General features: G+C 35.9%; 1 protein-coding gene across 8 annotated transcripts in view; it reads left to right on the top strand.

The window, feature by feature from the left end:
- TANC2 (tetratricopeptide repeat, ankyrin repeat and coiled-coil containing 2) overlaps nucleotides 1-26,657 on the top strand; it is a 468,803-nt gene that overhangs the window by 94,721 nt on the left and 347,425 nt on the right. For all 8 annotated transcript variants that reach the window (XM_050764933.1, XM_050764941.1, XM_050764940.1 and 5 more), the window contains one exon: nucleotides 14,892-14,963. In XM_050764933.1, coding sequence (XP_050620890.1) covers nucleotides 14,892-14,963 — 72 coding nt within the window. The remainder of the gene's footprint in view (nucleotides 1-14,891; nucleotides 14,964-26,657) is intronic.

Genomic DNA, 26,657 nt, shown 5'->3' with positions numbered 1-26,657 from the left:
GTGTGTTGTAAAGATTATTTCATCACCCAGGAACTAGGCCTAGTACCTAATAGATATTTTTTTCGATCCTCTCTCTGCTCGCTCCCTTCACCCTTAAGTAGGCCCCAGTGTCTATTGTTTCCCTCTTTTGTGTCCATGTGTTTTCATCGTTTAGCTCCCACTTGTAAGTGAGAACGTGTGGTATTTGGTTTTCTGTTCCTGTGTTAGTTTGCTAAGAATAATGACCTCTAGCTCCATCCATGTTCTTGCAAAGGATATAGTCTTGTTCTTTTTTATGGCTGTGTAGTATTCCATGGTGTAGGTGTATCACATTTTCTTTACCCAATCTGCCGTTGATGGGCATTTAGGTTGATTCCATGTCTTTGTTATTGTGAACAGTGCTGTAATGAACATACATGTGTATGTGCCTTTATGGTAGAACAATTTTGTATTCTTTTGGTTAGTGGGATTGCTGGGTTGAATAGTAATTCTGTTTTTAGTCCGTTGAAGAATTGCCACACTGCTTTCCACAATGAATGAACTGAATACACTCCCACCAACAGTGTATAAGCATTAACCTTTTCTCCGAAATTTGCCAGTATCTGTTATTTTTTGACTTTTTAAGTAATAGCCATTCTGACTCGTGTGAGATGGTATCTCATTGTGGTTTTGATTTGCATTTCTCTAATGATCGGTGATATTGAGCTTTTTTTTTTTTTTTTTCAAATTCTTCTTGGCCACATAGGTATGTTTTCTTTTGTAAGATGTCTATTCATGTCCTTTGCCCACTTTTTAATGAGGTTGTTTGGTTTTTTAAGTTTCTTATAGATGACGGATATTAGACTTTTGTCAGATGCATAGTTTGTACAAATTCTCTCCCATTTTTTAGATCGTCTATTTACTCTGTTGATAGTTTCTTTTGCTGTCCAGAAGCTCTTTTGTTTAATTACACCTCATTTATCAATTTTTGCTTTTGTTGCAATTGCTTTTGGCATCTTTGCCATGAAATCTTCGCCAGTTCCTGTGTCCAGAATGGGATTGCCTAGGTTGTCTTATAGGGTATTTATAGTTTTGGGTGTTACAGTTAAATCTTTACTCCATCTGGAGTTGATTTTTATATATGGTGTAAGGAAAGGGTCCAATTTCAGTCTTCTGCATATTACACTAGCCAGTTATCCCAGCACCAGTTATTGAATAGGGCGTCCTTTCCTATTTGTTTCCTGTTTGTTTTTGTCAGCTTTGTTGAACATCAGATGGTTGTAGATGTGTGGCCTTATTTCCGGGTTTTCTATTCTCATCTGTTGATCTATGTGTCTGTTTTTGTATCAGTTTTGGTTATCTTAGTTTGGTCCATGTGTCTATTTTTGTATCAGTTTTTGTTACTGTTTTTCATGCTGTTTTGGTTACCGTAGTCCTGTAGTATAGTTTGAAGTCAGGTAATGTGATGCTTCCATCTTTGATATTTTTGCTTAGGATTTGCCTTGGCTGTTTGGGCTCTTTTTGGGTTTCATATCAATTTTTGTAGTTTTTTTCCAGTTCGGTGAAGAATGTCATTGATAGTTTGATAGGAATAGCATTGAACCTGTAAATTGCTTTGGGTATTATAGCTGTTTTAATGATATTGATTCTTCCAATCCATGAGCCCGGGATGTTTTTCCTTTGTATCATCTCTTTGATTTCTTTGGGAATTAATTTTTTTATGTTTTCAAAAAATCTGTTAAGAGATCTGGGTCATTGGACCTGTAGACTTTCCTTCAGTCTGAATTATGTTGTTTGTGTACTCAGACACAACTCAACATTTTGCCCTTTGCTTTTCTTGAAAATCAATAGCTGGATTTTGTTGAATATGTACTCAGGAACAATTAAACATTTTCTTCTGTACTTTGTTTTTCCTGAAAATTGACAACTATATTCTAAGAAGTTTGACCAGATTCAGGTTTGGTAGCTTTGGCAAAGCTGTAGTTGTGTTCCTATCATCACTTGTTTTTACTCTCTTTTGATGTTTTTAGGCACTGATCCCCAATGCCTATACAGCTATTAATTCATTACAAGTCGCAGAATGGTGATATTCTGATTCCATCTTTTGTGTCCTACTTACTATCCAAAATAATTTTTAGGGAGATCCCTCTTATGTATCCTTTGGCTATTAGTAATATAGGTAAGGCAGCATCAATGCTTGCTTTTTTTTTTTTCATTTTCCCAGTTTGCAGGATAATTGATTTCTTGTCAATCTCAGAATGTGACCAGTTAGTGTTTTGTTTTGTTTTTGTTTTCTTTAAACATTTTATGATCTCCTGGCCAGTGAGAGCCTCTTCACTAACCTTTTTGACATGACCATAATTGAGAATAGTCTTGATAGTTTCCTTACTATTGGGGATGTCAGATGTTCCAGGTTCATCTAGTACATTTCCTTTTCAGACCAGCTAGTTCTTTAAGAAGTCCGGGTTTCTTTTAATGGAGAATGGCATTTCAAGATCACAATGTGGGCACTAGAGATATCCACTGCTACTGGATCAGTCTGTTTCTAGGCGTTTGCAGTGGATAGAGTTAGGATATACCTGTGATTTATAAGATTGTATTGATGTTTCCAATATAGATTCAGCATTATAGAATTTTTACTGCACTTCTGTACTACCTTCATAGCTCCTTTCTTCCACACTGAGAAACCTGGTTCGTAAGGGAAGATAGAATTAGTGTGTCTCATAATTACTCACTTGCTCTATCCCTCCTTATATCGAGAATGGTCTGAGAATATTATCACCACCAGTTACTGAAATCAGTTAATTTTTGTTGTTGTTCATGCTGTCTCTATTCTTCCTCCACTCATTTATGGTCATACTCTACTTGTATTGTCAGATCATGTGGTGATTACATACTACAGTCTCTCTCTTTAAAAGTCCTCATTTGGGCCGGGCGCGGTGGCCCATGCCTGTAATCCCAGCACTTTGGGAGGCCGAGGTAGGCGGATCACCTGAGGTCCGGAGTTTGAGACCAGCCTGGCCAACATGGTGAAACCCCATCTATACCAGAAATACAAAAATTAGCTGGGCGTGGTGGCGGGAGCCTGTAATCCCAGCTACTTAGGAGGCTGAGGCAGGAGAATCACTTGTACCCAGGAGGCGGAGGTTGCAGTGAGCTGAGATCACACCAGTGCACTCCAGCCTAGGAGGCAAGAGTGAAACTCCATCTCAAAAAAAAAAAAAAAGAAACAGAAAAAGAAAAAACATCCTCATTTAATCTTAATTCTGGAAACAACTGCATATTTAATCTCACCACTAGTGCTTATTTTGATGTCTTTCTAGTTACTTTGGTGGCTTAGAGTTCTTCTTCTAATGGAACTAGGAGGAACTAATAAGAACAGTATTCGTTGAGTTTTTACATGTTGATAGCAGTTTGTCTTTACCCCTTATACTTAAAGGTAAGTTTTACTGAATGTAAAATATTTAGCTCAGATTCTTTGTGTATTTTAAATATCTTGTTCCATTTTATTCTATTTCTTTTTCTTTATAAATCATATTATGGAAACGAGGTTTGATATTGTGTGCCTATAGTCCCAGCTACTTAGGAGGTGGAGGCAGGAGGTGGAGGCTCTTTTTGAGCCCAGGAGTTTGAGACCAGGGTGGGCAGTGTAGCAAGACCCTGTCTCAAAATAAACAAATTTAATTAAAATTTTAAAGATTATGGCTGGGCACGGTGGCTCATGCCTGTAATCCCAGCACTTTGGGAGGCCAAAGTGGGTGGATCACCTGAGGTCAGGAGTTTGAGACCAGCCTGACCAACATGGTGAAACCCTGTCTCTACTGAAAATACAAAAATTAGCCGAGCATGGTGGCTGGCACTTGTATTCCCAGTTACTGGAGAGGATGAGGCAGGAGAATTGCTTGTATCTGGGAGGTGGAAGTTTTAGTGAGCTGAGATCACGCCATTGCACTCCAGCCTGGGTGAAAAGAGCGAAACTCCGTCTCAAAAAACAAAAAAAACAGAAAACAGACAAAAAGATTACGTGATAGTTTTGCTTAAATACTCAAATGCCCCCCCTTTTTAAAATCCAGTAATTTTAGTAGAATTTAGTGCATTGATCTAAGTTGATAATGTCAACTATACAGGGTACTCTTGAAATACATAGTTTCAAGTGTGTGTGTGTGTGTGTGTGTATGTGTGTGTGTGTGTGTTTATCCTTCCATGTATATATGTCTATATGTATACACACACATATTAATATAAATACATATATAACTAGGTGTATATATACATATATAAAACATACATCTACATGCAGGTTTCTTTTTCTGGAAAGGGATCTTGAATTACAGTTTTTCTGTTCTTTCACTTTGGTTTTCTTTAGAGATTATTTATCCTTATGCTGGACCATCTTTGCCTGTTTTCAGTATTTGTCACTTTCCTGCAAATCGTTTTTAATCCCTTTCTTCTTTCTTTATTTGTTAAAAATTCTCCTCCATTTAACCTTCTATTTCTCTTAAGGTCATTTTGTTATGTTTATTTGATCTTCTGTTTCTTCTAGTTTAGTCTTATTACTGAAATGACTTTTATTTATAATTCTTTTCTGATTTCTGTCTCTTCATTTCTGAGTTTTTCTGATTCTGATTTGTATTGCTCTTTGATGTGTTATCTAATTTTCTTGACATCTTTAGCACTTTTTGAAATTGCACATTACAGTTTTGAATTGTATATTAGTTTAAATTTTTTTTTGAATAAGCCTTTTTGGTGTACTTTCATTGGAGGTATTATGATGCTTTTTATTCTCTTTCTTTCCTGTCTGTGGAATTCGACCTTGATACTTTCTTGTCAATCATTTTTATTTAAAATTAGTTTGCCCAAGTATGTATAAGGAGACATGATAGCTTTTTCTGACTCCACATAACTTCCTCTTTTGTTGTGTTTTTGTAAAGTGTTACATCGCAGCTTGCCTTCTGACCCTGTTCTCCTCTTGTACTTTGATTTAGACCTTCTCTTTTCTTTGTCCCTTTTGTCCGTTTTCTGCTGAATTTTGATTCCATTTCTAGCACTTTCTTTTTAGCATGGAGCCCTAGCTTGGCAGATCAGTTTCAAGAGTAAACATTGCTAAACTGGTCCAGCCTCTTCTGAACTTTCTACTGTGAGCCCCATGTACTCATTTGCTCTTAGAGTGGGCAAACACCTTTCATTGTCAGCTGCTGTTATTAAATTAACTCTTTGTATTTTCCGGTGAGTTGCATTCTAGTGATTGCCAGTTTTGTGGTCTGTCATAGACCCTATTACTCTCCAAGCCGCCGCCCCCCCCACCATTTTGTCTCATGTAGATGCTCATTAAGTTTCAGGTCTATAGCTGTTTTGTTTGTTCTTAGCTCTACCCATTTATATTAGGGTTTGCAAGGATACCCTGTGTACAGAGGAAAATTCAACAGTATTCTTCTTCTGTACTCTACATACAGAACCCGTCTGTGACCAGATGTGTGGGGGCATTTTTCTCCACCAAGCAATTCTTCACTTCTCTGAAGACACCAATCGGGTGTCCTATAATTCAGTTCAATTCTGGCTACCTAGAGTTAGAGTCAAATCCCATTGGTTAAGGGCTCAGTCCTACAAACCTGACAGCCACTTCAGGTGCCAGTTGCAAGTCTAAGTTTCTAGTATTTCTGACAGGGAAAAAAATTGGAGGTCCCCACAACCCCTTCCTCAGGTTTGAGCATTTGCTAGAATGTCTCATAGAACTCAGGGAAACATTTTACACATGTTTAGCTGTTTATTATAAAACAATATGTCTCAGGAACAGCCAGATGATAGAGATGCTTAAGGCAGGGTATTGGATAAAGACTCTGGAGCTTCCATGCCCCCTTGGGGGCACACCACTGTGCATATATTCAGCAACCCGAAGTTCCCAAACTCTGTAGTTCAGGAATTTTCATGGAGGCTTTGTCACGTAGGCGTGATGGACTGTTAACTAAATCTCTAGTCCTCTCCTTCTAGGAGGGTGAGGCATCATGGGCTGAAAGTTCTAGCTTCTAATCATGGCTTGGTCTTTCTGGTGACCAACCCCCATCCAGGAGCCCACCAAGAATTAACTCATTAGAACAAAAGGCCCTCCCATCACCCAGGAAATTCCAAAGGATTAAGAGACCTGTATCAGGAACTGGGACAAAGACGTGTGTGTGTGTGTGTGTGTGTGTGTGTGTGTGTGTGTGTATGTATATATGTATATAGATACATCTCTTACAATATCACACTTTGTTACCCAGTATTGTAATTCTTGTTCCTGGGTAGTTGTTTTATTCTCTGATTGTTCTGATAATACTTATGTTGGAATTTTGGAAGATGCAAAAACTGTTCCACTGCCACTACGTTTTCACAATTTTCTTTATAATTTTTTGATGGCCCAGAGTTCTTAACTAAGGTGTCTTCCATCAGTGTCTGACATGTTTAAAATCTGTGGGCTCTTATCTGTATTCTGAGCTTTTAAAGATGCTGTACATCTACTGAGTATGTAATCTTCAATATATATATATGGACAGGTTCTACATAATGATTGCTAATGCTATATCACTGTAAAACGACATGAATCAGTGACATAATTCAAAGAAAGTCTGATAGAATGAAAAAGTGAAAGTAATATGGTTCCATTCAATTTGGGAGGAATAAGAATTATAGTCTTTATATTAAAAAATACTACGGCCAGGCACAGTGGCTCACACCTGTAATCCTAGCAGTTTGAGAGGCTGAGGCAAAAGGATTGCTTGAGCCCAAGAATTTTGAGACCAGCCTGAGCAACATAGTGAGACCCTGTTCTCTACAAAAATTACAAAAAAAAAGTTATCCAGATGTGTTGGTGTGCCTGTGGTCCCAGCTACTCAGGAGGCTGAGATGAGAGGATCACTTGAGCCCAGGAGGTCAAAGCTGCAATGAGCCATTATCACACCACTGTATTCCCTTGTGGGTGACAGAGTGAGACCCTGTCTCAAAAACAAACAAACAAAAACAAACAATTATACAATCATTTCACTATGGAGATTCTCAGAATTACTTTTAAGGTATTTCTTAATCTCTTAAGCTTGATCTAATATTGATACATAAATGCCTCTGCTATTCAATGAAAAACTCTTTATAGAGCCTTTTTACAATTTTCCTTTCATATATTTCCATATTTTTAAATATATTACTTTTCAAATGGTTGGAATACAAAAGTTATTGTGGATTTTATTGTTTCTGGATAATCTATTAATCTTTATATACTGTTGGTTGTATATTAAATTATAATTTAAAAATAAAAGTAGTATATATTTATGACATACAGTGTGATGTTTTGGTATATGTATAAATTGTGAAAGGATTAAATCAAGCTAATTAACATATCTAATGTCTCAAACTTTTTTTTTTGTTTTTTGCTGAGAATATTTAATATCTACACTCTTAGCAATTTAAAGAAATATGCAATGCACTATTAACTATAGTCACCATTCTGTACAATAGATTTCCGGCACCTATTTCTCCTATCAAACTAAACTCAATAGCCTTTGAGCAGCATTTCCCCATTTCTCCCTGCACACCCCTGCTCCCTTCAAGCCCCTAACAACCACCATTCTACTCTGTTTCAGTTATTTTGATTTTTTTAGGTTCCACATGTAAGTGAGACAATGGAGTATTTGTCTTTTTGTGCTTGGCTTAGTTTACATAGCATAATGTCCTCCTGGTTCACCCATGTTGTTGCAAATGACAGATTTCCTTCTTTCTTAAGACTGAATAGTATTACATTGTGTGTATTCACCCACATATTCACCACATTTTCTTTATGCATTCATTGGTTGATAAACACTTAGGTTGATTCCATATCTTGGCTATTGTGAACAGTGTTGTAATGAATATGCGAGAGAGTGCAGATCTCTTTGACATACGTAGATTTACTTTCCTTCAAATATATACCCAAAAGTGGGAATTCTTGAATCACATGGTAGTTCTATTTTTAAATTTTTAAGGAACCTCCATACTGTTTTCAATAATCACTGTGTTAATTTTATATTACTACCAACAGTATACAAGAGTTCACTTTTCTCCACATCCTTAGCAACATTTATCTTTTGTCTTATTAATTATGTATGAGGTGGTGGCTTATTGTGGTTTTAATCTGCATTTCTCTGATGGTTAGTGCTATTGGGCATGTTTCTATATACCTGTTGGCTCTTTATATGTCTTATTTAGAGAAATGTCTATTCAGGTTCTTTGTCCATTTTTCAATAAGATAATTTGTTCTCTTGCTATTGAATTGAGTTCCTTGCATATTTTGAATATTAGCTTCTTATCAGATGTATGGTTTGCAAATATTTTTTCCATTTTGTAGGTTATCTCTTCACTCTATTGATTGTTTTCTTTGCCATGCAGGCGGTTTTTTCTTTTTTCTTTTTTTTTGAGACAGGGTCTTGCTCTGCCGCCCAGACTGGAGTGCAGTGGGTGACAGTTTGCACCCAGTGGTGCAATCATGGCTCACTGCAGTCTTGACCTTCCAGGCTTCAGCGATCCTCCTACCTGTTGTCTCTGAGGCAAGTCTTGGTCCTGGAGCCTGGGCCTGCAAGGTGCATCCTGTTGTCAGGGTCTGTTGGGATGGGCCTGGACCTGGGTCAACTGGAGCCTTGGTCCTCAGGGTCAGGTCTGGATCCTGGGACCACAGATGCTAGCCTGGCAAAGGGTAGGTCTGAAGCTTGGGACTTTGAGAGCTGGCCTGGTTCTGGGGCCAGCTTGGAGCCTGTGGCTGGCCTGCAGACTGAGTAGTTAGGAGCCTGCATATAGCATCAGGTCCCTTGGGCTGGCCTGGCAGTGAGATAGGTCTGGAGCCCTAGATATGTGGGGCCAGCCTGGTGGTAGGACAGATCTGGAGCCTGGGGCTGCAGGGGCCAGCCTGGAGCTTGACGCTGTTGGTGCTCACCTGGCACTGGAGCAGGCATGGAGGCTAGGTTTACAATGTAGTTCAAAAACTAGGAGTGGGCACCAGGGCAGAGAAAGAGATATCTACAGTGGAAGCCCTCTAAATCTGTTTTGAAGAATGAGAAAGGAACTCTTAACACTCAGAATATGCCAAATGCTCACCCCCGTTTCCTGTTGCTTTATTTTCCGCTGCCCTGGCCCCCCACGTTAGTGATAACATCAAGAATTCACATAATCCAAAATAGTGAGAAAGGGGAACCCATCCTCTCTGGTGGAGCTATAGTCCCATTCTTTAGATTATTAATGAAAGCTTTTTTTTTTTTCCCCCTTCGTTCTTCCTACCACTGTGCTCCAGACACAGATATAGTCATGAAATACATGCAGAGCAAGGTTACTATAGCCCCAGGTTTTGTCAGGGTACCAAAAGAGAAGGCTTAGGGAAATGGAAAGTGCTAAAAAGATTGCAGTGAGGGGCACCTCGAAGTCAACCCCATTAAGTTTTTATGAGCTCCTGGAGTCACCCCTGAGCTTCACAGGTGTGAATTTGGTCCTAAGTGTCATACCATGGACTTTAGAACTGACCTAACAGATCACTGCCCAGCACTCTGACCACTTCGGGGTACACAGGCAGTGCAGATATCAACAGCAAAGGCTTTGAAAAATGTCACATCCTGTAGTATTAAAGAAGCCTTGGAGTTTCATAACTCAAAACATTCATAATGTCTGGATACAACCAAAATTACATACAAAGTGTGACATACAAATTACATATGAAATTGATACACAAAGAACTAGGAAAATAGCAGTTTGCAAGGGAAAAGACAATAGATACCAACTCCAAGAGATGACCGAGATATTGGAATTATCTGACAAAGATTTTAATGCAACTATTATAAAAATGCTTCTCTATGGGGTAAAATAATAAAGGAAACATTTTATTGTTACTAGAACAATTGATGCCTCTCTTCTGAAGTATAATATATTTCAGCCTGAAAAGTCTTAACTTTTTATCTCTCATGTATGAAATTAAATCAACACCCTATATTTTATTTTATTAAAAATAATAAATTCCCAATGGGAAAATAATTTTAAAATACTCCAAGCAACCATGTGAACCTTCTTGAAATGAATGGAAAAATAAAAAGTCTTAGGAAAGAAATAGGAGATATAAAAAGAAAAACCTAATGAAAATTTTAGAAATACTAAATATAAAGACCCAAACAAGAAGCAAACTTGATGGGTTCAGTAGCATAATGGAGGTGACTGCAGAAGGAGTCAGTGAACTTGAAGACAGATCCATAGAAATTATCCAAATCTAAACAACAGAGAGAAAAGCAAGGGATGACGAGGAATAGAACCACAGGAATCTGTAGCGTAGTAACAAAAGATCTAGATTCATACCATTGGAGTTCCAGGAAAAGACAAGGGAAAATGTGGTGTTAAAATAGTATTTGAAGAACTTATAGCTGAGAATTTGTCAAATTTGGTAAATAGCACAAATTTACAGATTCAAGAAGCTGACTGAATCCTTAATAGGATAAATGCAAAGAAATTCATACTCAATCACTATGTGATCAATCTGCTGAAAACTAAAGATAAAGAAAAAATCTTGAAAGCAGCCTGAGAGAAATAACACATTACCTAGAGGGGAACAACAGTTTGAATGACTGTAGATTTCTTATCCGAAAACATGCAGATCAGAAAGTTGTGGCAAAAATAGGTGGAGGATATGAACAAGAATATGCACACACTAAATGGCCAGTAAAACATGCTCAACTTCATTATTAATGAGGGAAAGGCAAATTAAACAAGAATCAGATAGCAATTCACATTCTTTAGCAGAAATGAAAAAAACCTGAGTAGTAGTCATGAGATTTTGAGGAAATGGGAACGTTCACTTTTTGTGGAAATAAAAATTAATGCAACTGTCTTTGGCAGAAATTTGGTTGCTCTCACAGAGTTTTTGCATTATATGATTTAGTAGTTTCGCTTCTATATCTTGAACATGTGCACAAGGAGCTTATATACAAGCAGGTTAGACATGTGCTGTAGGAAATGGTTCCTTGCAGACTTCCTTTTGAAGTACTATACATTTGGAGAGTGTCTAAATCTTCATTAGTAAGAGAATAGATACCATTGATATATTCATACTGTGGAATACTATTCTAGAGTTAAAATGAATGTCCACACAGATAAATTTCAAAACATAAGTATTAAGTAAAAATGGCACATTGCTGGATGATATAGTATCATTACACTTATATAATGTAAACATTTGTGGAGGCATATATATGTAATAAAAGTATAAAAACATTCATGTGATTTTACATATTAAGATAGGATAGTGGTTAATTTGGGGAGGGATGGAAGAAGGGAAGTTGTATTGGAGAACTGTATAATGAAAATATCAGCTGTATATAACTGGTAGTGTTTTAGTTTAAAACAAATTGATGCAAATATGGGAAATCTTAAGATTTGGTAAAGTTTGATAGTTGCTATATCAGTGTCAGTTATATTTTTCACTGTATTTTCTGTATATTTGAAACTTATTTACAGAAAGATAATTAGCTTATTTGTATATAATTTTGATAATTATGATCGTTATGAACATTTACATTATGAACATATTTCTCAGCTATTGGCACTGTTGAAATCTGAGGCCTGATAAATCTTTGTGGTGGTAGGCAGTCCTGTGAATTCTAGAATATTTAGCAGCATCCCCAGCCTCTGCTCTTTAGAAATGAGTAGCACTCTTCCAATTGTAACAATCAAAAATGTCTCTAGAAGTCCCTGGTTTGCTCCTGGCTGAAAATCACCAATTTAGAGAATACAAAGTACTGTCACATGTGTTAAGTCATTTGAACCTCACAACTTTCAGAGGAAGATGTTACTTTGACCTCAGTTTTTACAGATGAAAACACTGAGGCTCAGAGAAACTCATCTAAAAATGGCAGGTATGGAACTAAAACTCAGGTCTAATGCCCACATACTGACTTTTTGTGCATTTGTATGTACATGAGTATATATTCCCACACATTTCCTGGTAACTTTACTAAAAGTGGAATACAAATTAAATATTCTAAGAAGCTTCTTATTTTTGTATTTCATTCACAGGCACATTATCTCATATCTCCTCTAGTAATTTATTGATGTCTGTCTCAGGTATCTTAATGATTACTGGGTTCCATTGGGCTTTTTTCATGAAAACATATAAATAATTACAAATTAAATGAAAGGAGTAGGTCCTCTACAGAGGACTGTTGTATTCTTCTATTTTGCCTGGTCTGTTTGTTTTGACATGCCATATTTTCATTCTGCATTTGGAGAAAATAGATTACCAATAGAAATTTTTGGTGGGCTACTTTTATTTCCTTATTAACTATTATGAAGAGACAAAGTCTCTTCGTGTCGCCCAGTTGGAGTGCAGTGGTGTGATCTTAGGATAGCTCATTGTAACCTGGAATTCCTGGCCTCAAGCCGTCTTCCCACCTTGGGCTCCCAAAGTGCTGGGATTACAGGCGTGAATCATTTTTCCCAGCCCTAGAATTTCTTAAATAATGGTATTCATTAGAAAGGAACAGTAATAGAGACCTGGGGCGGCAGTGTACCAGAATTCCTATGAGGTACATTATTTTGCTTGTGTCCAGTTCATTGTCAAGAGAAGCTCTCTTTTAGTAGAATGAATAAATAGAGAGAACAAACTTGGGTTTTGGGAAAAACATTTTTTTTTTCTTTAGAAAGTATGTCTTTTGATTTTATATTGGAAGCAAATAGGAAGATTATGTTGTAAGACGAAGTCTTCATAACCTGCTTTGTTAGAATGCCTCTATTCTGTAAAGGAAGAATTGCTGTAGTTACTGATTAGTGCTTTTTTAACATCGTTTTCGTGAGAAAAGAATAAAATGGGAACATGACTTGAACTTAGAATATTTAATAAATTTGGGTAGAAATTAGTATCAGAGAGATGTATTGAGTCAAACATCCTTGGGTTAAAATCCCGTTTCACTTTTACTGGTTTTGTCACTGGATTTCAGTTAGTCACCATGAGTTTCAGTGTTCTTAGCTGTGAAATAGGAGTTGACTTCATAGGGCTTTGATGAACTATATAAAATACCTGGCAGAGAGTACATAGTAATTGTTGGCTACCTTTCTGTCTGTTCTTAAATACATTTTAGAAAGAAGAGAAAACTTTAGGATTTTTGGACATACTGAATATTAATTCACAAGAGAGTGAGGTGGAAGGAATCATAGAGGGTTTAAAACTTAGAAATTAAATTTGAGTTGACCCAGTTGAAATACTGAGCCTTATTAAAAAGAATCCATATAATTTATAGAGTTGTTTACTTAGAATTTGAAGTACAGTTAAGAAGGATTATAAACATTCACATTTCCTTTAAAAGGGCAAAATTAAATAATTTAAGTTTTAATTTCAACAGAGGCAGATCACCCATTCAGAGATGATAATCCATGACTAGATTTTTGCTTTAATTTTTTAAAATAATGTCAAAGAAAAATTTCTCATATTTGTCTTTCAGATAACACCTTATTTTGTCAACATGTCTTTTTATTCAAATATGGTAACTTATGTAGTAACAGCAGAACTAAAATAATATTTAAACTGATTTATATTTAAACAGGATTTTCATACTGGAAGGAAAAATATGGTTGCCTATTACTTTGAGTATCTTTCTATGTGATAAGTTATTTTACAAATCTGACTAATTAAATTAGTGGAGTGTTTTACTAGATTACTGTGGAATAAGAGATATTAGTATTTCCTGGCAGTGTACTTAGTATTTTGTATTGTCATCATATATTTGGAATCGATTAAATGCTGCTGTACTTGCTAGTTGAACAGCCCTCTACAAAATAAAGAATAGTTGATCTATATACATGAATTGGATTTAATTATTGCTAGGCCTTACATATAATAAATATATTTAAAAGGAAGCTTTCTATCAATAATGAATTAAAAAACAGACATCTGTTTAAAAAGCAATAGATGTTAATACGCGAGCTCTATTACAAAGAATAAACCATAGAGTAAGTAGATGACAGAGCAAGAATACTCTTTATTAAACCTGCTTACAGCTACTACCCCTTTTCCATGTCGAGTTAAAAAATAAGTGATTGTATGAAAGAAAGAACAAAGAAATTGTTGATGCCTTAATGCATTTTTTATCTGATTAAAGTGATAACAAATTTGTAAGTGTATAGACCACTATGTTAAAGATTTTGCTTGGTTTAGTTTCATTTTTTATATTATACTTTACATTCTCAGTGTATTAATTTCTGTTTTACTGTGCCTATTTTAATGAATTTGTGATGTGTAATTTTTCTGTTTCTGTGTAACAAAATTGAGGGAATTATTTACATAAAGTAAAATTTGTTTTAACTTTTCTTAAAGTGCATGAGTGTTTTGCTTATTTCTTAAAAGTAGATGTATATAATGAAATGGATTTGTTTCTGTATAATTTTAAAAATCATGGTAAACTCAAGATTTATTTGGTTTTTAGCTTTTATTGATTTCTTTTATAGGTTTATTGATTTTTATCTCTTATAAAACATAGCGTATGTAATTCTTATTATAGTAAAACAGTCCTAGGGATTATTTGATGTACTGTTGTACTTTAGACAGAAAAAGCAGCTGTAATTAATTTAAAAGATTGTTTTAAATCAGGCCTTCTTAACTGGAATTCTGTGACTGAACTTTGGAGTTGCTAACTTTCCTTCATTATATGCAAAGTAGAGTATATACCTATGGGGGAAGGGAAAAACTCCTACACTTTCTTAAGACTTCAAGAGGGGAGTGTAAACCCACAAAAATAAGGGTAAGAACCATTGGTTTATATAAGAAAAATCCTCAAATATTTTAATGATCCAGATTATAGGAAATACAAATAAATGATCCATATAGTAGTTTTAATATGTAGATAATGTCAGAGACACTGTTATGTCAATCTCATTATCTATTTACTTATGTTGTTTTTAATTTTATGCAGATGGAGGGAGCGAGGAACCACCGGATCGAAGACAGTCAAGTGTAGACTCTCGCCAAAGCCGCTCTGGGCAAGGTAAATTTTCATCAAATTGATTATTAAATTTCAAAAAATAACATTAGATATTTCTTTCTAATACTTAATTTGGAAACTAGGATATTGCCATGGTATAGTTTAGATATTGTAGTTTCTCATTTAGGATTTAAATGATATGATATAAAAATCTGTATATTATTTATTCAAGATAATAAGAAAATTAAATATTGTCTAGTGCCTGCTTTTTAAATGATACTAAAGTTTAAGTAATTTTGAAGCATTATGGTATGTATCGAGATACCACTTTTGGAATGTAACCAAAAGTGAATTTTCAACATTTGTTGGAGTATCATCACACACTGGTTTTTAAAATTTCATCAATATAGTATTTGTTGTCTTAGCTCTCTCAGAAGAAATGGTTTTTGTTGGTAATTGCTATGTTAGGATCTTCCTTCTTATTTTCCTTTTCTATTTAAAATTTATTATCACAGGCATTTGATTAATTTTTGAAGGGACAACTTTGAAAGTAGGTAAAAACATTGAGTCAGTGAAATCTCCAGTTAGACCTTTTCTAAGTTATTTAATATTGCATGACCACCAGCTCTGCATTCCTTTTTCTTTATAGTACTTATCACCTTCGTATTTATTCTGTTTATTTTCTCTGTTCAAAACTAGAATGGATGTTTTGTGATAGCAGTGATTTTTGTGCTTTGATCACTGCTGTATCCTCAAGTGCCAATAATAAGTACATAGTATATAGTAGTCACTAAATAAATGGTGAATGAATGACTTGATCTCAAAGAGAATGAGAATTGAGAAACCAAACTGATGAACAGATTATAAAATTTCAATCATTTATTGAGTTAGGTTTTCAAAGAATCTGTAATAGCGTAAAATAAAATAAAGCTCAGATTTACAAATGTGCAGTTTTTAATTCTGTAAAAGCTTCAGATTTATTTATTCTATAATCGTGTCCCTCTTTTTATCCAACTTTGCTCTTCCCAGGTTTTAGAGCTCTACTATTTTTATAAAATTGTTTGTTGCAAAATAAAAAGAAGAATAATATGTGTTGAAAATTTTAAATTGTGCTAAACTTAATCATACTTAAGTAATAAGCATGTATTATGACTATGTCTGGAATTTATCTTGTTCACTCTTATTTTCCCTGTAAACATATTTTTATATAAAAATGAGATTATGCAAAACTCTAAAAATAACAGTACAAATTATTACTAAAATTGTTGTAATTATTAAATGTCTTAAATTTTATCAAATATCAAATACAGATGTTTGAAATCACTTATCTAATTTACTCTGAGCTTTGTCAGTTAAAATATTTTTCAAATCAATGAGCATAATTGAATTTTATTAACAAAGCTGAAACTTCAAACAACAAAACCAGGGATTTCTGTGATCCAGAGTACAACTACCTGATCTCAATTTGAAGTCACCAGGAATTGTATCATTGTTAGAGTTAATTGATAGTAAAAGCATGTTTCTTAACTTTTTAGATACTTTGTTTGTAATATCTCTTTATTCAAAAGAAAAAAATTTTTTTTGAGACAGAATCTTGCTCTGTCACGTAGGCTGGAGTGCAGAGTGCAATGGCTTGATCTTGACTCACTGCAACCTCTGCCTCCTGGGTTCAAGCGATTCTCCTGCCTCAGCCTCCAGAGTAGCTGGGATTACAGGCCCAGCTTTTTTTGTATTTTTAGTGGAGATGAGGTTTCACCATGTTGGCCAGGCTGATCTCAAACTTCTGACCTCAAGTGATCCATTCACCTCAGCCTTCCAAAGTGCTAGGATTACAGGTGTGAGCCACCATGCCTGGCCAGAAAGAAAATTTTAAAAAACTATAATGAGTTGAAATGAATGAGAAATAGTATTATTGGGAGTAAAAGATGGGATGAGCATAAAACGCTTGTTACCTCCAGAAACCCACTGAAAGATCAGTAAGGAAGGATTGGAAGGAGAAAATATCAACACAGTTTTAGAAACTGGAGAGTATATGAATAATTGAAAACTGAATTCTAACAGTAGCAGAGGAAATCAACAAAACAACCTCAAGAGGTCTCAACAAGCTTGAGAATGACAGTGTGTGGAAATGGAGATGAAATGACAATTGGTTGAAAGTCAGATGAAGAAGCATTGGATTTCTGGGACTTCCTCCCTAAAACCATCTAACCAGTCAGCTGGGCAAATGCTGAACTCCTCACCCCTAACCAAAAGCAAAATTTATCTTTAGGAGTGGGGAAAACCAGAAGCACTAGCCTGGGAGACACCAGGCATAGTTGAGGGGAGAAGTCCCATGCTAAAAATAGGGGAATTGGACCTTAGATATCTCCCTCCTGTCTTTCTCCTACTGGGCTCCCAGAATACTGGCAGTTAGACCTTCAGATTTCAGGCAGGAGGTTGGAAAAAAATGTCTTTTCTGGAGAACCTGACCAAAAAAAGGAAGATAAAAGAAGAAAGAGGAAATTTAGTCATCAGAGATTCCTGAAATAAACAGGCCAGTTAGCTCACTCCGTGTATCAAAGCTCCAAATCAGCTTTTCAGTCCTGTGCTCTTAAATATGAGCAGCTAACAAAGATTAGTAGATATTTGAAGAAGCTCTCTAAATGTATGAAAGATAGAAATTAAATGGAATAAAACAACTTGGAGAGACAAACATTTTGCAGAGGAAAATTATATAACTGTTATCCCCAGAAATAAGAGAAAATAACCGTGAGACAAGAAAAAAGTACATAGAAGAGTGGTATTATGACTTTTAAAAAAGGCTCTTAGGCATTGAAATTCTGATAGTAAAAACCAAAAGCTCCATAAAATTATCAGAGGCTAATGTGCTGAAAGAATCTCTGAAAAAATGGAGCAAAAGGACAAAAATATAAAAAGAAACGGAGGAGTGTTAATAAAAATCACAGGATCATTCCAGGAATTTCAATATTCAAATAATAGTTGTCAAAAGAAACACCAGAGAAAATGGAAAAGAAATCATCAACGAGATGATTGAAGATAATTTTCTTAACTGAAGAGCATAAAGTTTCCTGACTGAAAAGGCTCACTCTGTGCTCAGTACAGTGGATGAAAATAGATCCAAACTAAGGCACATTGTGGTGAAATTTGAAATCACTGGGGCCAAACAGATCGTTCATGCTTCTGGGGGGTGGGAGGGAATGAGTTGGCTTTGCACTTCTCAGTGGTAGCATTGGAAACTGAAAACTAAAGCAGCATCTTCAAAATTCTGAAGGAAAATAATTTTCAATCTCTGAATTCCATATGCATTGATACTATTATTCAAATATAAGAATAGAATTAGATATGTACATTTTCAAAAACAATCTGCCTGTCTTACACACTTTCTAAGGAATCTGTTGGAGGATGTGATCCATCAAAATAAAAAAGACAGACAAATGAAAGAAATGAACTGCAAGAGATAGGAAAGTCAAAGCAGAAAGATCTTTCAGAATGACAATAAAAAGAAGGGGATAAAGGGCTAGCAGTTCAGATTGGAGTGGGTTAGAAGCCTCCAGAAGAGCCGTCTTCAGGAAAATGAGATTGGTAGAAACCGGATGCAGTTAATTGTCTTTAGAAAAGTTTTAGACAACTAATGAGAGTCTGAAGATTGAATTGGTGATAAATACATAAAATAGTAAGCAAAAGAAAGTTCCGAACTCCAGGGAAAATAAATAATGTGTAGGAAAGGAGATGTTAGAATAATGTCTTCAGTTCTTTACCAGAATCCAGAGTAATTGATGTCCAAGCGAGTCACCTCCAGTAGAAAACCTGATCGGTTTACTTAAGTATGTGGTACAAATATTTTCATTATTTATTTGATTTGGACTATTATGATAGGAAGCAGTGCTCTAAAGGAGGGCAAGTCTGACCTGTGACTTGTTTTTGTATGGTTGGCGTATTTGATTTGCTAAGAATTTAAATTATTTTTGCATCTGTATTCACGTGGAATATTGACTTTTCATTTTCTTGTTTTCTACTGTCTTTGTCTGGTTTTAGAATCAGAATAATGCTGGCCTCATAGAATAAGTTGGAAGTTTCAACTTCAGTTTCCTCCTCTTCAGTTTCCTAAGCTACATCCTGTAGAATTGATATTATTTCATCCTTAACTGTTTGATACAATTTATCAGAAGCTAACTGGGCTTGGAATTTTATTTGCTGGAAGGTTTTTAAATGTGAATTCAATTATTTAATAAATATAGGACTATTCAAATTACGTGTTTCTTATTGAGAAACATTTTAATATCTGCATAATCTGTAGTGATGTAAGCATTCTCATTTCTGATACTGGTAATTTGAGTATTCTTTCTCACTGTACTGATCATTTTGGACAAAGATTTGTCAGTTTTACACATCTCAGAGACTATCAGTTTCAGTTTTGTATTTGGTTTCTGTATTGCTTTCCTGTCTTCTATTTCGTTGATTTATACTTTGTCCTTTATTATTTTCTTTCTTCTGCCTGCCTTCAGGGTTTAATTTTATCTTTTCTTGTTTCTTAAGGTAGAGGCTGGGGTCATTGATACGGGAGCTTTCTCTTCTAATATAGGAGTTTAGTGTTAGAAATTTCTATTTACTGCTTTAGTTATGTTATGTAGATTCTGATAAGTAGTATTTTCATTTAGTTCAAAATACCCTTTTGATTTCTTCTTTGACTCATGTGTTATTTAGAAGTGTGTTGATGTAGTTTCCAAACATTTGGAAGTTTTTCAGATATCTTTGTCTTATTGATTCTTACTTAAATTTCATTGTGATCAGAGGACAAACTTTCTGTAGGTTGAATCGTTTTAAATTTGTTGAGACTTGTTTTATGGCCCAGGAAATGATCTATTTTAATAACTGTTCTGTGTGCACTTAAAAAGAATGTGTATTATGCTGTTTTAGGGCGGAAGGTTCTATAAATGTCAACCTGGTCACGTTGATTGATAGTGTTATTTAAGTTTTCTATATTCTTGCCCATTTTCTTTCTACTTGTTGAACAGCAAGGAATATTGAAATCTCAGGCTATGAGTGTGGATTTGTCTATTTCTCCTTGCAGTTCTCTCACATTCCTTGTACCACTGGTCCTCTAATAAGAAAAGTTCCTCTTCCTCAGAGATTTATGTGTCTCCTCAGCTATAGCTGCTGGTTGTGAGATGGGCTTGCCTAGGGACAGGGCTGGAAGAGAAAGGTAAAGGAAGAAAAAGCCAGGGGATTTCCCCCATTCACTCAGTCCCATATAGAGGCCCTCCATTCCCACTTTCTAACCAGAAAGAGAAGACTTATTTTGTATCTCTTTGTGTTTGTTCCTGGTGTGTAGTTCCAGGATTTGGATTCAGTCTTGGGGTTTGGGGTACATAAAAAACAGCTGGAAACTCGTTGCTGAACTGGTTGTACTTTAAGTTCTAGTTTTCTTCCACAGTTTGCCCACTAGTGTTTTCTTTTCTGAGTCTCAGGTTGCTGGTTCATCATTCTTTCCAGGATTTTCAGTTATATTCAGGGGTTTTAGTTACATTCAGTTAAGGCATAGTGTGCCTACTTCATCTTAACCCAGAACCAGTACCCTTCCATTTTATTACAATACAGATAGTACTCAAAATATTGTAAAATTAGTGTGCACCAATATCAACCTCCTGGGACAGATGCTAGTTCATTCAGAACAAACGCTAACTGTAAACAGCTGATCCCCATACAGTTGCATACTGCCTGATAATCTGCCTTGATTGTGGATACCGTTTCTATTTCATGTTTCTTCTCCAGTAGCAGCAGAAATATATGATGTCTGTTGGACTGTGCCAATTTCTTATCCTCTGTGCATCAGGGTCCTTTTCTTTCCTGTGTGTTAACAAGTTCCTTGGCTTCTGATCTGTCTCTCCAGTACAGTGGATTTTGACTCAAACATGCTCATACTCACTGTTCCAGTTTAGGGGCAGGAACCTCCAATGTCTTCTGCTTATTACATGTCAGAGATGGGAGATGGACTCTTGAAATGTGACTGTAAAACTGATTGTGTTAGTTTAACCCCGGTATGACTGTCGCAGGTTAGGTGGTTATTTTCTACTCTCCAATAGCATATTATATATAATTGGACTATATTACTTACTGTATTTTGTCTTGTCTATGGGTCTCCATTTTTCCTAGTAATATAGGAGTTTATTAATAGTAGGGTCTTTGCATACAGAACAGTGCTAGTGCCTTGTATTTAGGCTATCAAGTTTGATGAAGGAAACTATAGTTCTAGGAATTCAGATTCTGTATTTCAGGAATCTTGAGTTACTTTATCAGAGGTATTTTTTTGTTTTGTTTTACTGGCTCCATTTTCTGCATTAAATGATTTTTTTTCCATTAGCGATCATATATATGTAAGCAACTTACTTGGTTCTAGACATTAAGTAGGTAGATGAGCCAGCATGATATGGTTGAAACCCAGTTTTTATTTTCTTTTGCAAAAATAGCATTATGTAGGCATTGAGTTCTGGTGTACAAGATGTGTACTGGTGTAATGATGTCCATGAAACCAGCTCATGCTGGAAGATGGGAAAATGTGTACGGTGTGGCTTTGCATGACTTCCATTATTTGTAGCCAACTTTATTTGATTAATACCAGCTGATGTGTCAATAGAACTAGTATATTAAATTGTCAAATATACTATATTCTGATCCTCTTTCCTTGCAAATATGTAAAATATTTAGTAGAAATTAGATGTTTATGCTCTTGAAACACACAAATTATTCTTCAGTCTGGAAAGTTACAATGATTTCTTTCTTGAACCAACTGTGGTTAATTACATAGAGTGACAAGGAAATTATTTCAATATTCAGTGTATTACTTCTTTATCTCAGTATAAGAATATATCTAGTATAGTAGCGTTACTAATGAATAAGACTGTTTTGTGTATGTGCCAGGTTGTGGACTAGGTGCTTTCACATAATCCTTATTGAATTCTCGGAATAATGTTGTGAAATCACCATTATTTTCCTACAGGAAATATTAATTTTATATTATATTCTGGCTTTATACTTATCTACATCCCAAGTTTCAAATCAGCATTGTTGGTAGCATGTATTTAGAACCTTTTCATTCTGATATATAAAGTACGTATTTGTTTGTTGGTGGTTGGATAATATTTGGAAGATCTGAGCTTAAATGATAAATCCCTCTGAAATATCTTTATTTCTAGTTCTGTATTTCTTCTGAAATTTAATTTGTTGTAGATTTTTTTAAATTAAAACACACTATTTTTATAAAATTAAACTTGGGATGCCTCTTGGAATACGTAGCCCCAACTTGAGGCCAATAGTTCATTATTATTTGGAATGTTAGGGATGTGTCAGAATGCATTTTTATATTTTAGTCATACTTTATATTTTTTATTGTTATAGTTTCATTAATTTTTTAAAAAGTTAATTTGTACCAAACAATGTAGACATTTAAAAAGGATATGTTAAGGCTTATTCCTATTCCACTCTCCTAAAGTAAGAAATACCTACATTCAGTCTGTATCTTTCCATGTTTTCCTCTGAGCTCATACTGGCATATGCAAGATGCATATGCATATACGAACTAGTTTGAAGATTTTTGAAAAATAAAATGCAGTTTTAGTTCTCCCTTCTCTCTCCATTAGCAGTATAGCATGGCCATCCCTCCAGGAACATACTTAAATTGTTAATTTCTTAAAATCTGCATGTTGGTTGATGGTGTAAGTAACCCATTACGTATTCCACTATTTCCTCATATATGAATGCTCAGATTTGCAAAGTGATTATGATAATTAATTTATAATCTTAAGCTCTTGGAATACGTGGCCCCGAGCACATTATGTATCAGAACATATTAAATATTCTATTTAACTTATGATAATTGGCCTAATTAACACTAGAAGCCTTGTAGAAGCCACTCCTTGCTTATTCACCTTTATGAAAGAAAAGGAATAAAAGCATGACAACTAAAAAGTTTGGAAGGCCGGTTGCTGTGGCTCATACCTGTAATCTCAGCACTTTGGGAGGCCCAAGGCGGGTGGATCATGAGGTCAGGAGATCAAGACCATCCTGGGTAACACGGTGAAGCCCCGCCTCTACTAATTATACAAAAAACAAAAAAAGAGAGCTGGGCGTGGTGGCAGATGCCTGTACTCCCAGCTACTCAGGAGGCTGAGGCAGGAGAATGGCGTGAACCTGGGAGGCGGAGCTTGCAGCGAGCCGAGATTGTGCCACTGCACTCCAGCCTGGGCGACAGAGCAAGACTGTCTCAAAAAAAAATAAAATAAGTTTGGTAAAGGTATGAACATCTAGAAAGATTTGTATTTTAAAATATTCTTAGGTGAATTTTTCTGGTAAGATATAAAAGTTATAAAAGCTCCTTTGAAAAACTTTTTGAAGGGTCTTTTTGAAGGGTCATAAACAGTTGGATAAGAAATGATGAGGAAGGGATCTATTGGTAAAGCCTGGGGAAAATTATTATGGAGTTGATACATTTTTTGTTTTGTTTCATTTGAAGAGCAGTTGGTTTTAATGTTTTTTTCCTAGTGAAAGATTGAAGAGCTAGTTCCCACAAGGGGGCAGAATAAGACAAACCTGAAAACCTTTGCACTATAAACAGAAGTGGTAGATAACGAATGTAACAAAATTTATTTTAAATTTATAGTTGATTTATTAAAAAGGAAGGGGAAATCACAAGGAGCTAGAAATGAGCAGAGAGGTAATTTTCTGCTCATCCTGTGAATGATACCATATACTGGCATATCTACCTACCTATCCCCCAGCACATGTATGGACTGCTGGTAGGGTGGTCATTCAGCTGTGGTCTTAGATTAGTATTGATGAGTGGAAGTTCATTTTGCTAAGTTCATGTATAAACTCCATCCCTTGTTAATGAGGGTAGGGTAGAGTGGCTGGGTAGGCCATTTTCATTGGCTGAGACTGACTGAGTCCCCAGAAAAAGCCATCTTATTTACCAGGTTAAGCAGCCCCTTCTCTGCCGTGTTTGCTCTTTGTCAGGGATTCACATGGGGCATAAATTATTTCATATGTGTTCCCTTTCAAGGAGATACAGCCAAATTCTTTGACACTAGATATCTTTGTAATCAGTTCTGTAATTGTTCCTTTCAAGTCTCTGAATATCCAGTAAAACCATTAAACACTGTCCGTGAGTCAGTATAGAATAGTACCTTTGTTATCTCTCCTTACAATTGAAACGGACAATCAGGCCCTGCTCAAATTTCTGCCACAGGGAGGGCTTCACTTCTTCACTTCACCACTCCTTCAGGACCACCCCTGAATGGAGCTGCTGTGCTATTGTCACCTACATGTCATGCAGAACCATCATTAAGCAAGGCCTGACTTTTTTCCCTCAGTCAGATGGTCATAGAAAAATTCTCCATGAGATCAGATCTTACATCCAAATTGAGAGAAAAGAAATGATGTAGCAAAAGTAGGAGCCATGGACTTATGGCTACTTACTCATACCGATTATTTATGATTCAAGACCTGCTGAACCCTCATCTCACATACACTCTTCCATCTGATGATGAAGTGCTGCAGTGCACACCCAATTATATTGTTTTGTTGGTCTAGTAATACTAAGTTCACGGCAGGCTGCCCAGGTCACATGGTAATATGGTGGCACATGGTCAAACCATTTATTCTAAGCCCTGTAATAAGCCAAAAACTATTCTTTCCAAAAAGAATAATAGTTTTTTGCAGAGGATGGCATAGCTATTTTTCAAAATACTCATGGTCTGCCCTAAGATTCACCTGAAGTTCTGCAATAAGCCTCTTCCCAAGATACCTAGTTTAGTTGCTACTTCCTGTTCACCAAGTCTTATGAACATACTATTAGTGTGGTAGACCAGCATAGTGCCCTATGGAATGGAAAGGCACTTAAAGTAACAGTGGATTAGATTATGACCTGAATAAGTTACAAAAATTTACCATAATTCTCCAAGATTTGTCTGTCTTTTGCACAGACCACATAGGTGAGTTAAATGAGGATGTGGTAAGAGTAATCATCCATGGATTTTTCTGGTCTTTGGTGGTTGGATCATACTTCTTAGATTAGTACTTTCTAGAGACTGATTGGACTTGATTCTGAATATAGGTCTAGAACTTCATGGTATAATACATAATAATTGGCCACATGTAGCTACTGAGCACTTGAAATTTGGCTGATAGGAAGCATGATATTCTTTACATGTAAAATACATGCCGGATTTTGAGACTTTCTGTCTTTCCGTTCATTTAGGGAATGTTTGCCTTTACATAGTGAAGCATTGTTATAGAGTTGCCTTAAAGTCTTTGTTTTTTGTTTTTTTTTTAAATTTCGACATCTGTGTCATCTTAGGGTTGACATTTGTTTATTGACATTTCACTTTCAAGTTGTGATTTTCCTATTTATTCATATGCCAAATAGTTTAGGATTGTCATAGATACTTTGATTATTATTTCATGAGACCCTGAGTTTTGTTTAAATCCTAAGGAGAGTGTTGATTTTTGTGTCTGTGTGTCAGAGGCCAGTCACCCAGATTATGTCCAGGACAGTTTTCTACCTGCCTTCTGGAGTCTGTGGTCAAATACCAGTTCAAGTTTTAAAGTATTTGCAGTGCTATTTAGGTCAGTTCCACGAGTGTGACCCACTGTGCATTTTGGAACCAGAGTAGTGGTATAACTTGTAGCTCTGTTACAGAAGCCTATAGTATGCTGTTTAGGATCAGATCCATGCACACACAACTCAGAGGTGAGCCCAATAGTTCATCCACAACATTATGGGATTGTTTTCTTGATCTCTTATCACCACAATCTCACCAACATTTTCCAGTTCCCCAGGACCTTTCTGCCCAGTCCTCTGGACAGAAAATGGGGGCTTCAGTTTAACTACTCTGCCAGTCACTTCCTGTAGCTGTGTCTTCATCCAGACCAAGTGATGGGAGAACAGACAGAGAAAAAAGCAACAGCAATGAGGATGTGCTTCACACCCTTGGGACCACAACTCCTGGGATAAGAGAAAAAGATTCCCTTCTCTCAGAGTTCAGGTGCTTGGCCAGTCACCACTACCGTATCTGTGCTGCTACTACCATGAAATTGCCTGGGAACTGGGATGGAAGAAAAGGGGGAAAGGGAAAAAAAAGGGGGAGGTTTTCTCCAGTCTCTTGGAGCCATAAGGGCCCCTTTTCCTGATCCTCAGACCAGAAAGGGAGGGATTCTCTTGGAACTTTTTCTGACCTTACCCAGTAGATACTTCTCTGAGTTTTGAGCTCTCCAAGCCAGGTAAAATACAAGGAAAAATCATAGTAAACTCAATACCATTTCAGAACTTTAAGTTCTGTACTCCGTCCCCAGTCTGCCTGATAATATTCATTTTCAGTCTTCAGAGCTTTTGGATATTGTCAAATGCTTTTTATGGATCTGATCATATGGATATGATCATGTGATTTTTCTTCTTTAGCCTGTTCATATGATTGATTTTATTAATCAATTTTCAAGTGTTGAGCCAGTCTAGCATACCTGGTATAAATACCTTAGTCATGGTGTATAATTCCTTTTATACATTGTTGGATTTGATTTGTGAATATTTTATTGAGAATTTTTGCATCTATGTTCATGAGAGAAATTTCTGTAGTGTTCTTGTTGTATCTGTCTGGTTTTCACATTAGGGTAACGCTGACCTTACAGAATAAGTTAGGAAGTAGTCCTTCTGCTTCTACCTTCTGAAAAAGATTGTAGAGAATTCATATAATTTCTTCCATAAAT

This window comes from Macaca thibetana, chromosome 16, assembly GCF_024542745.1.
Source record: "Macaca thibetana thibetana isolate TM-01 chromosome 16, ASM2454274v1, whole genome shotgun sequence".
Taxonomy (NCBI): Eukaryota; Metazoa; Chordata; class Mammalia; order Primates; family Cercopithecidae; genus Macaca; species Macaca thibetana.
Note: the sequence above shows the minus strand (reverse complement) of the source record. Positions and strands in the feature narration are given on the sequence as shown.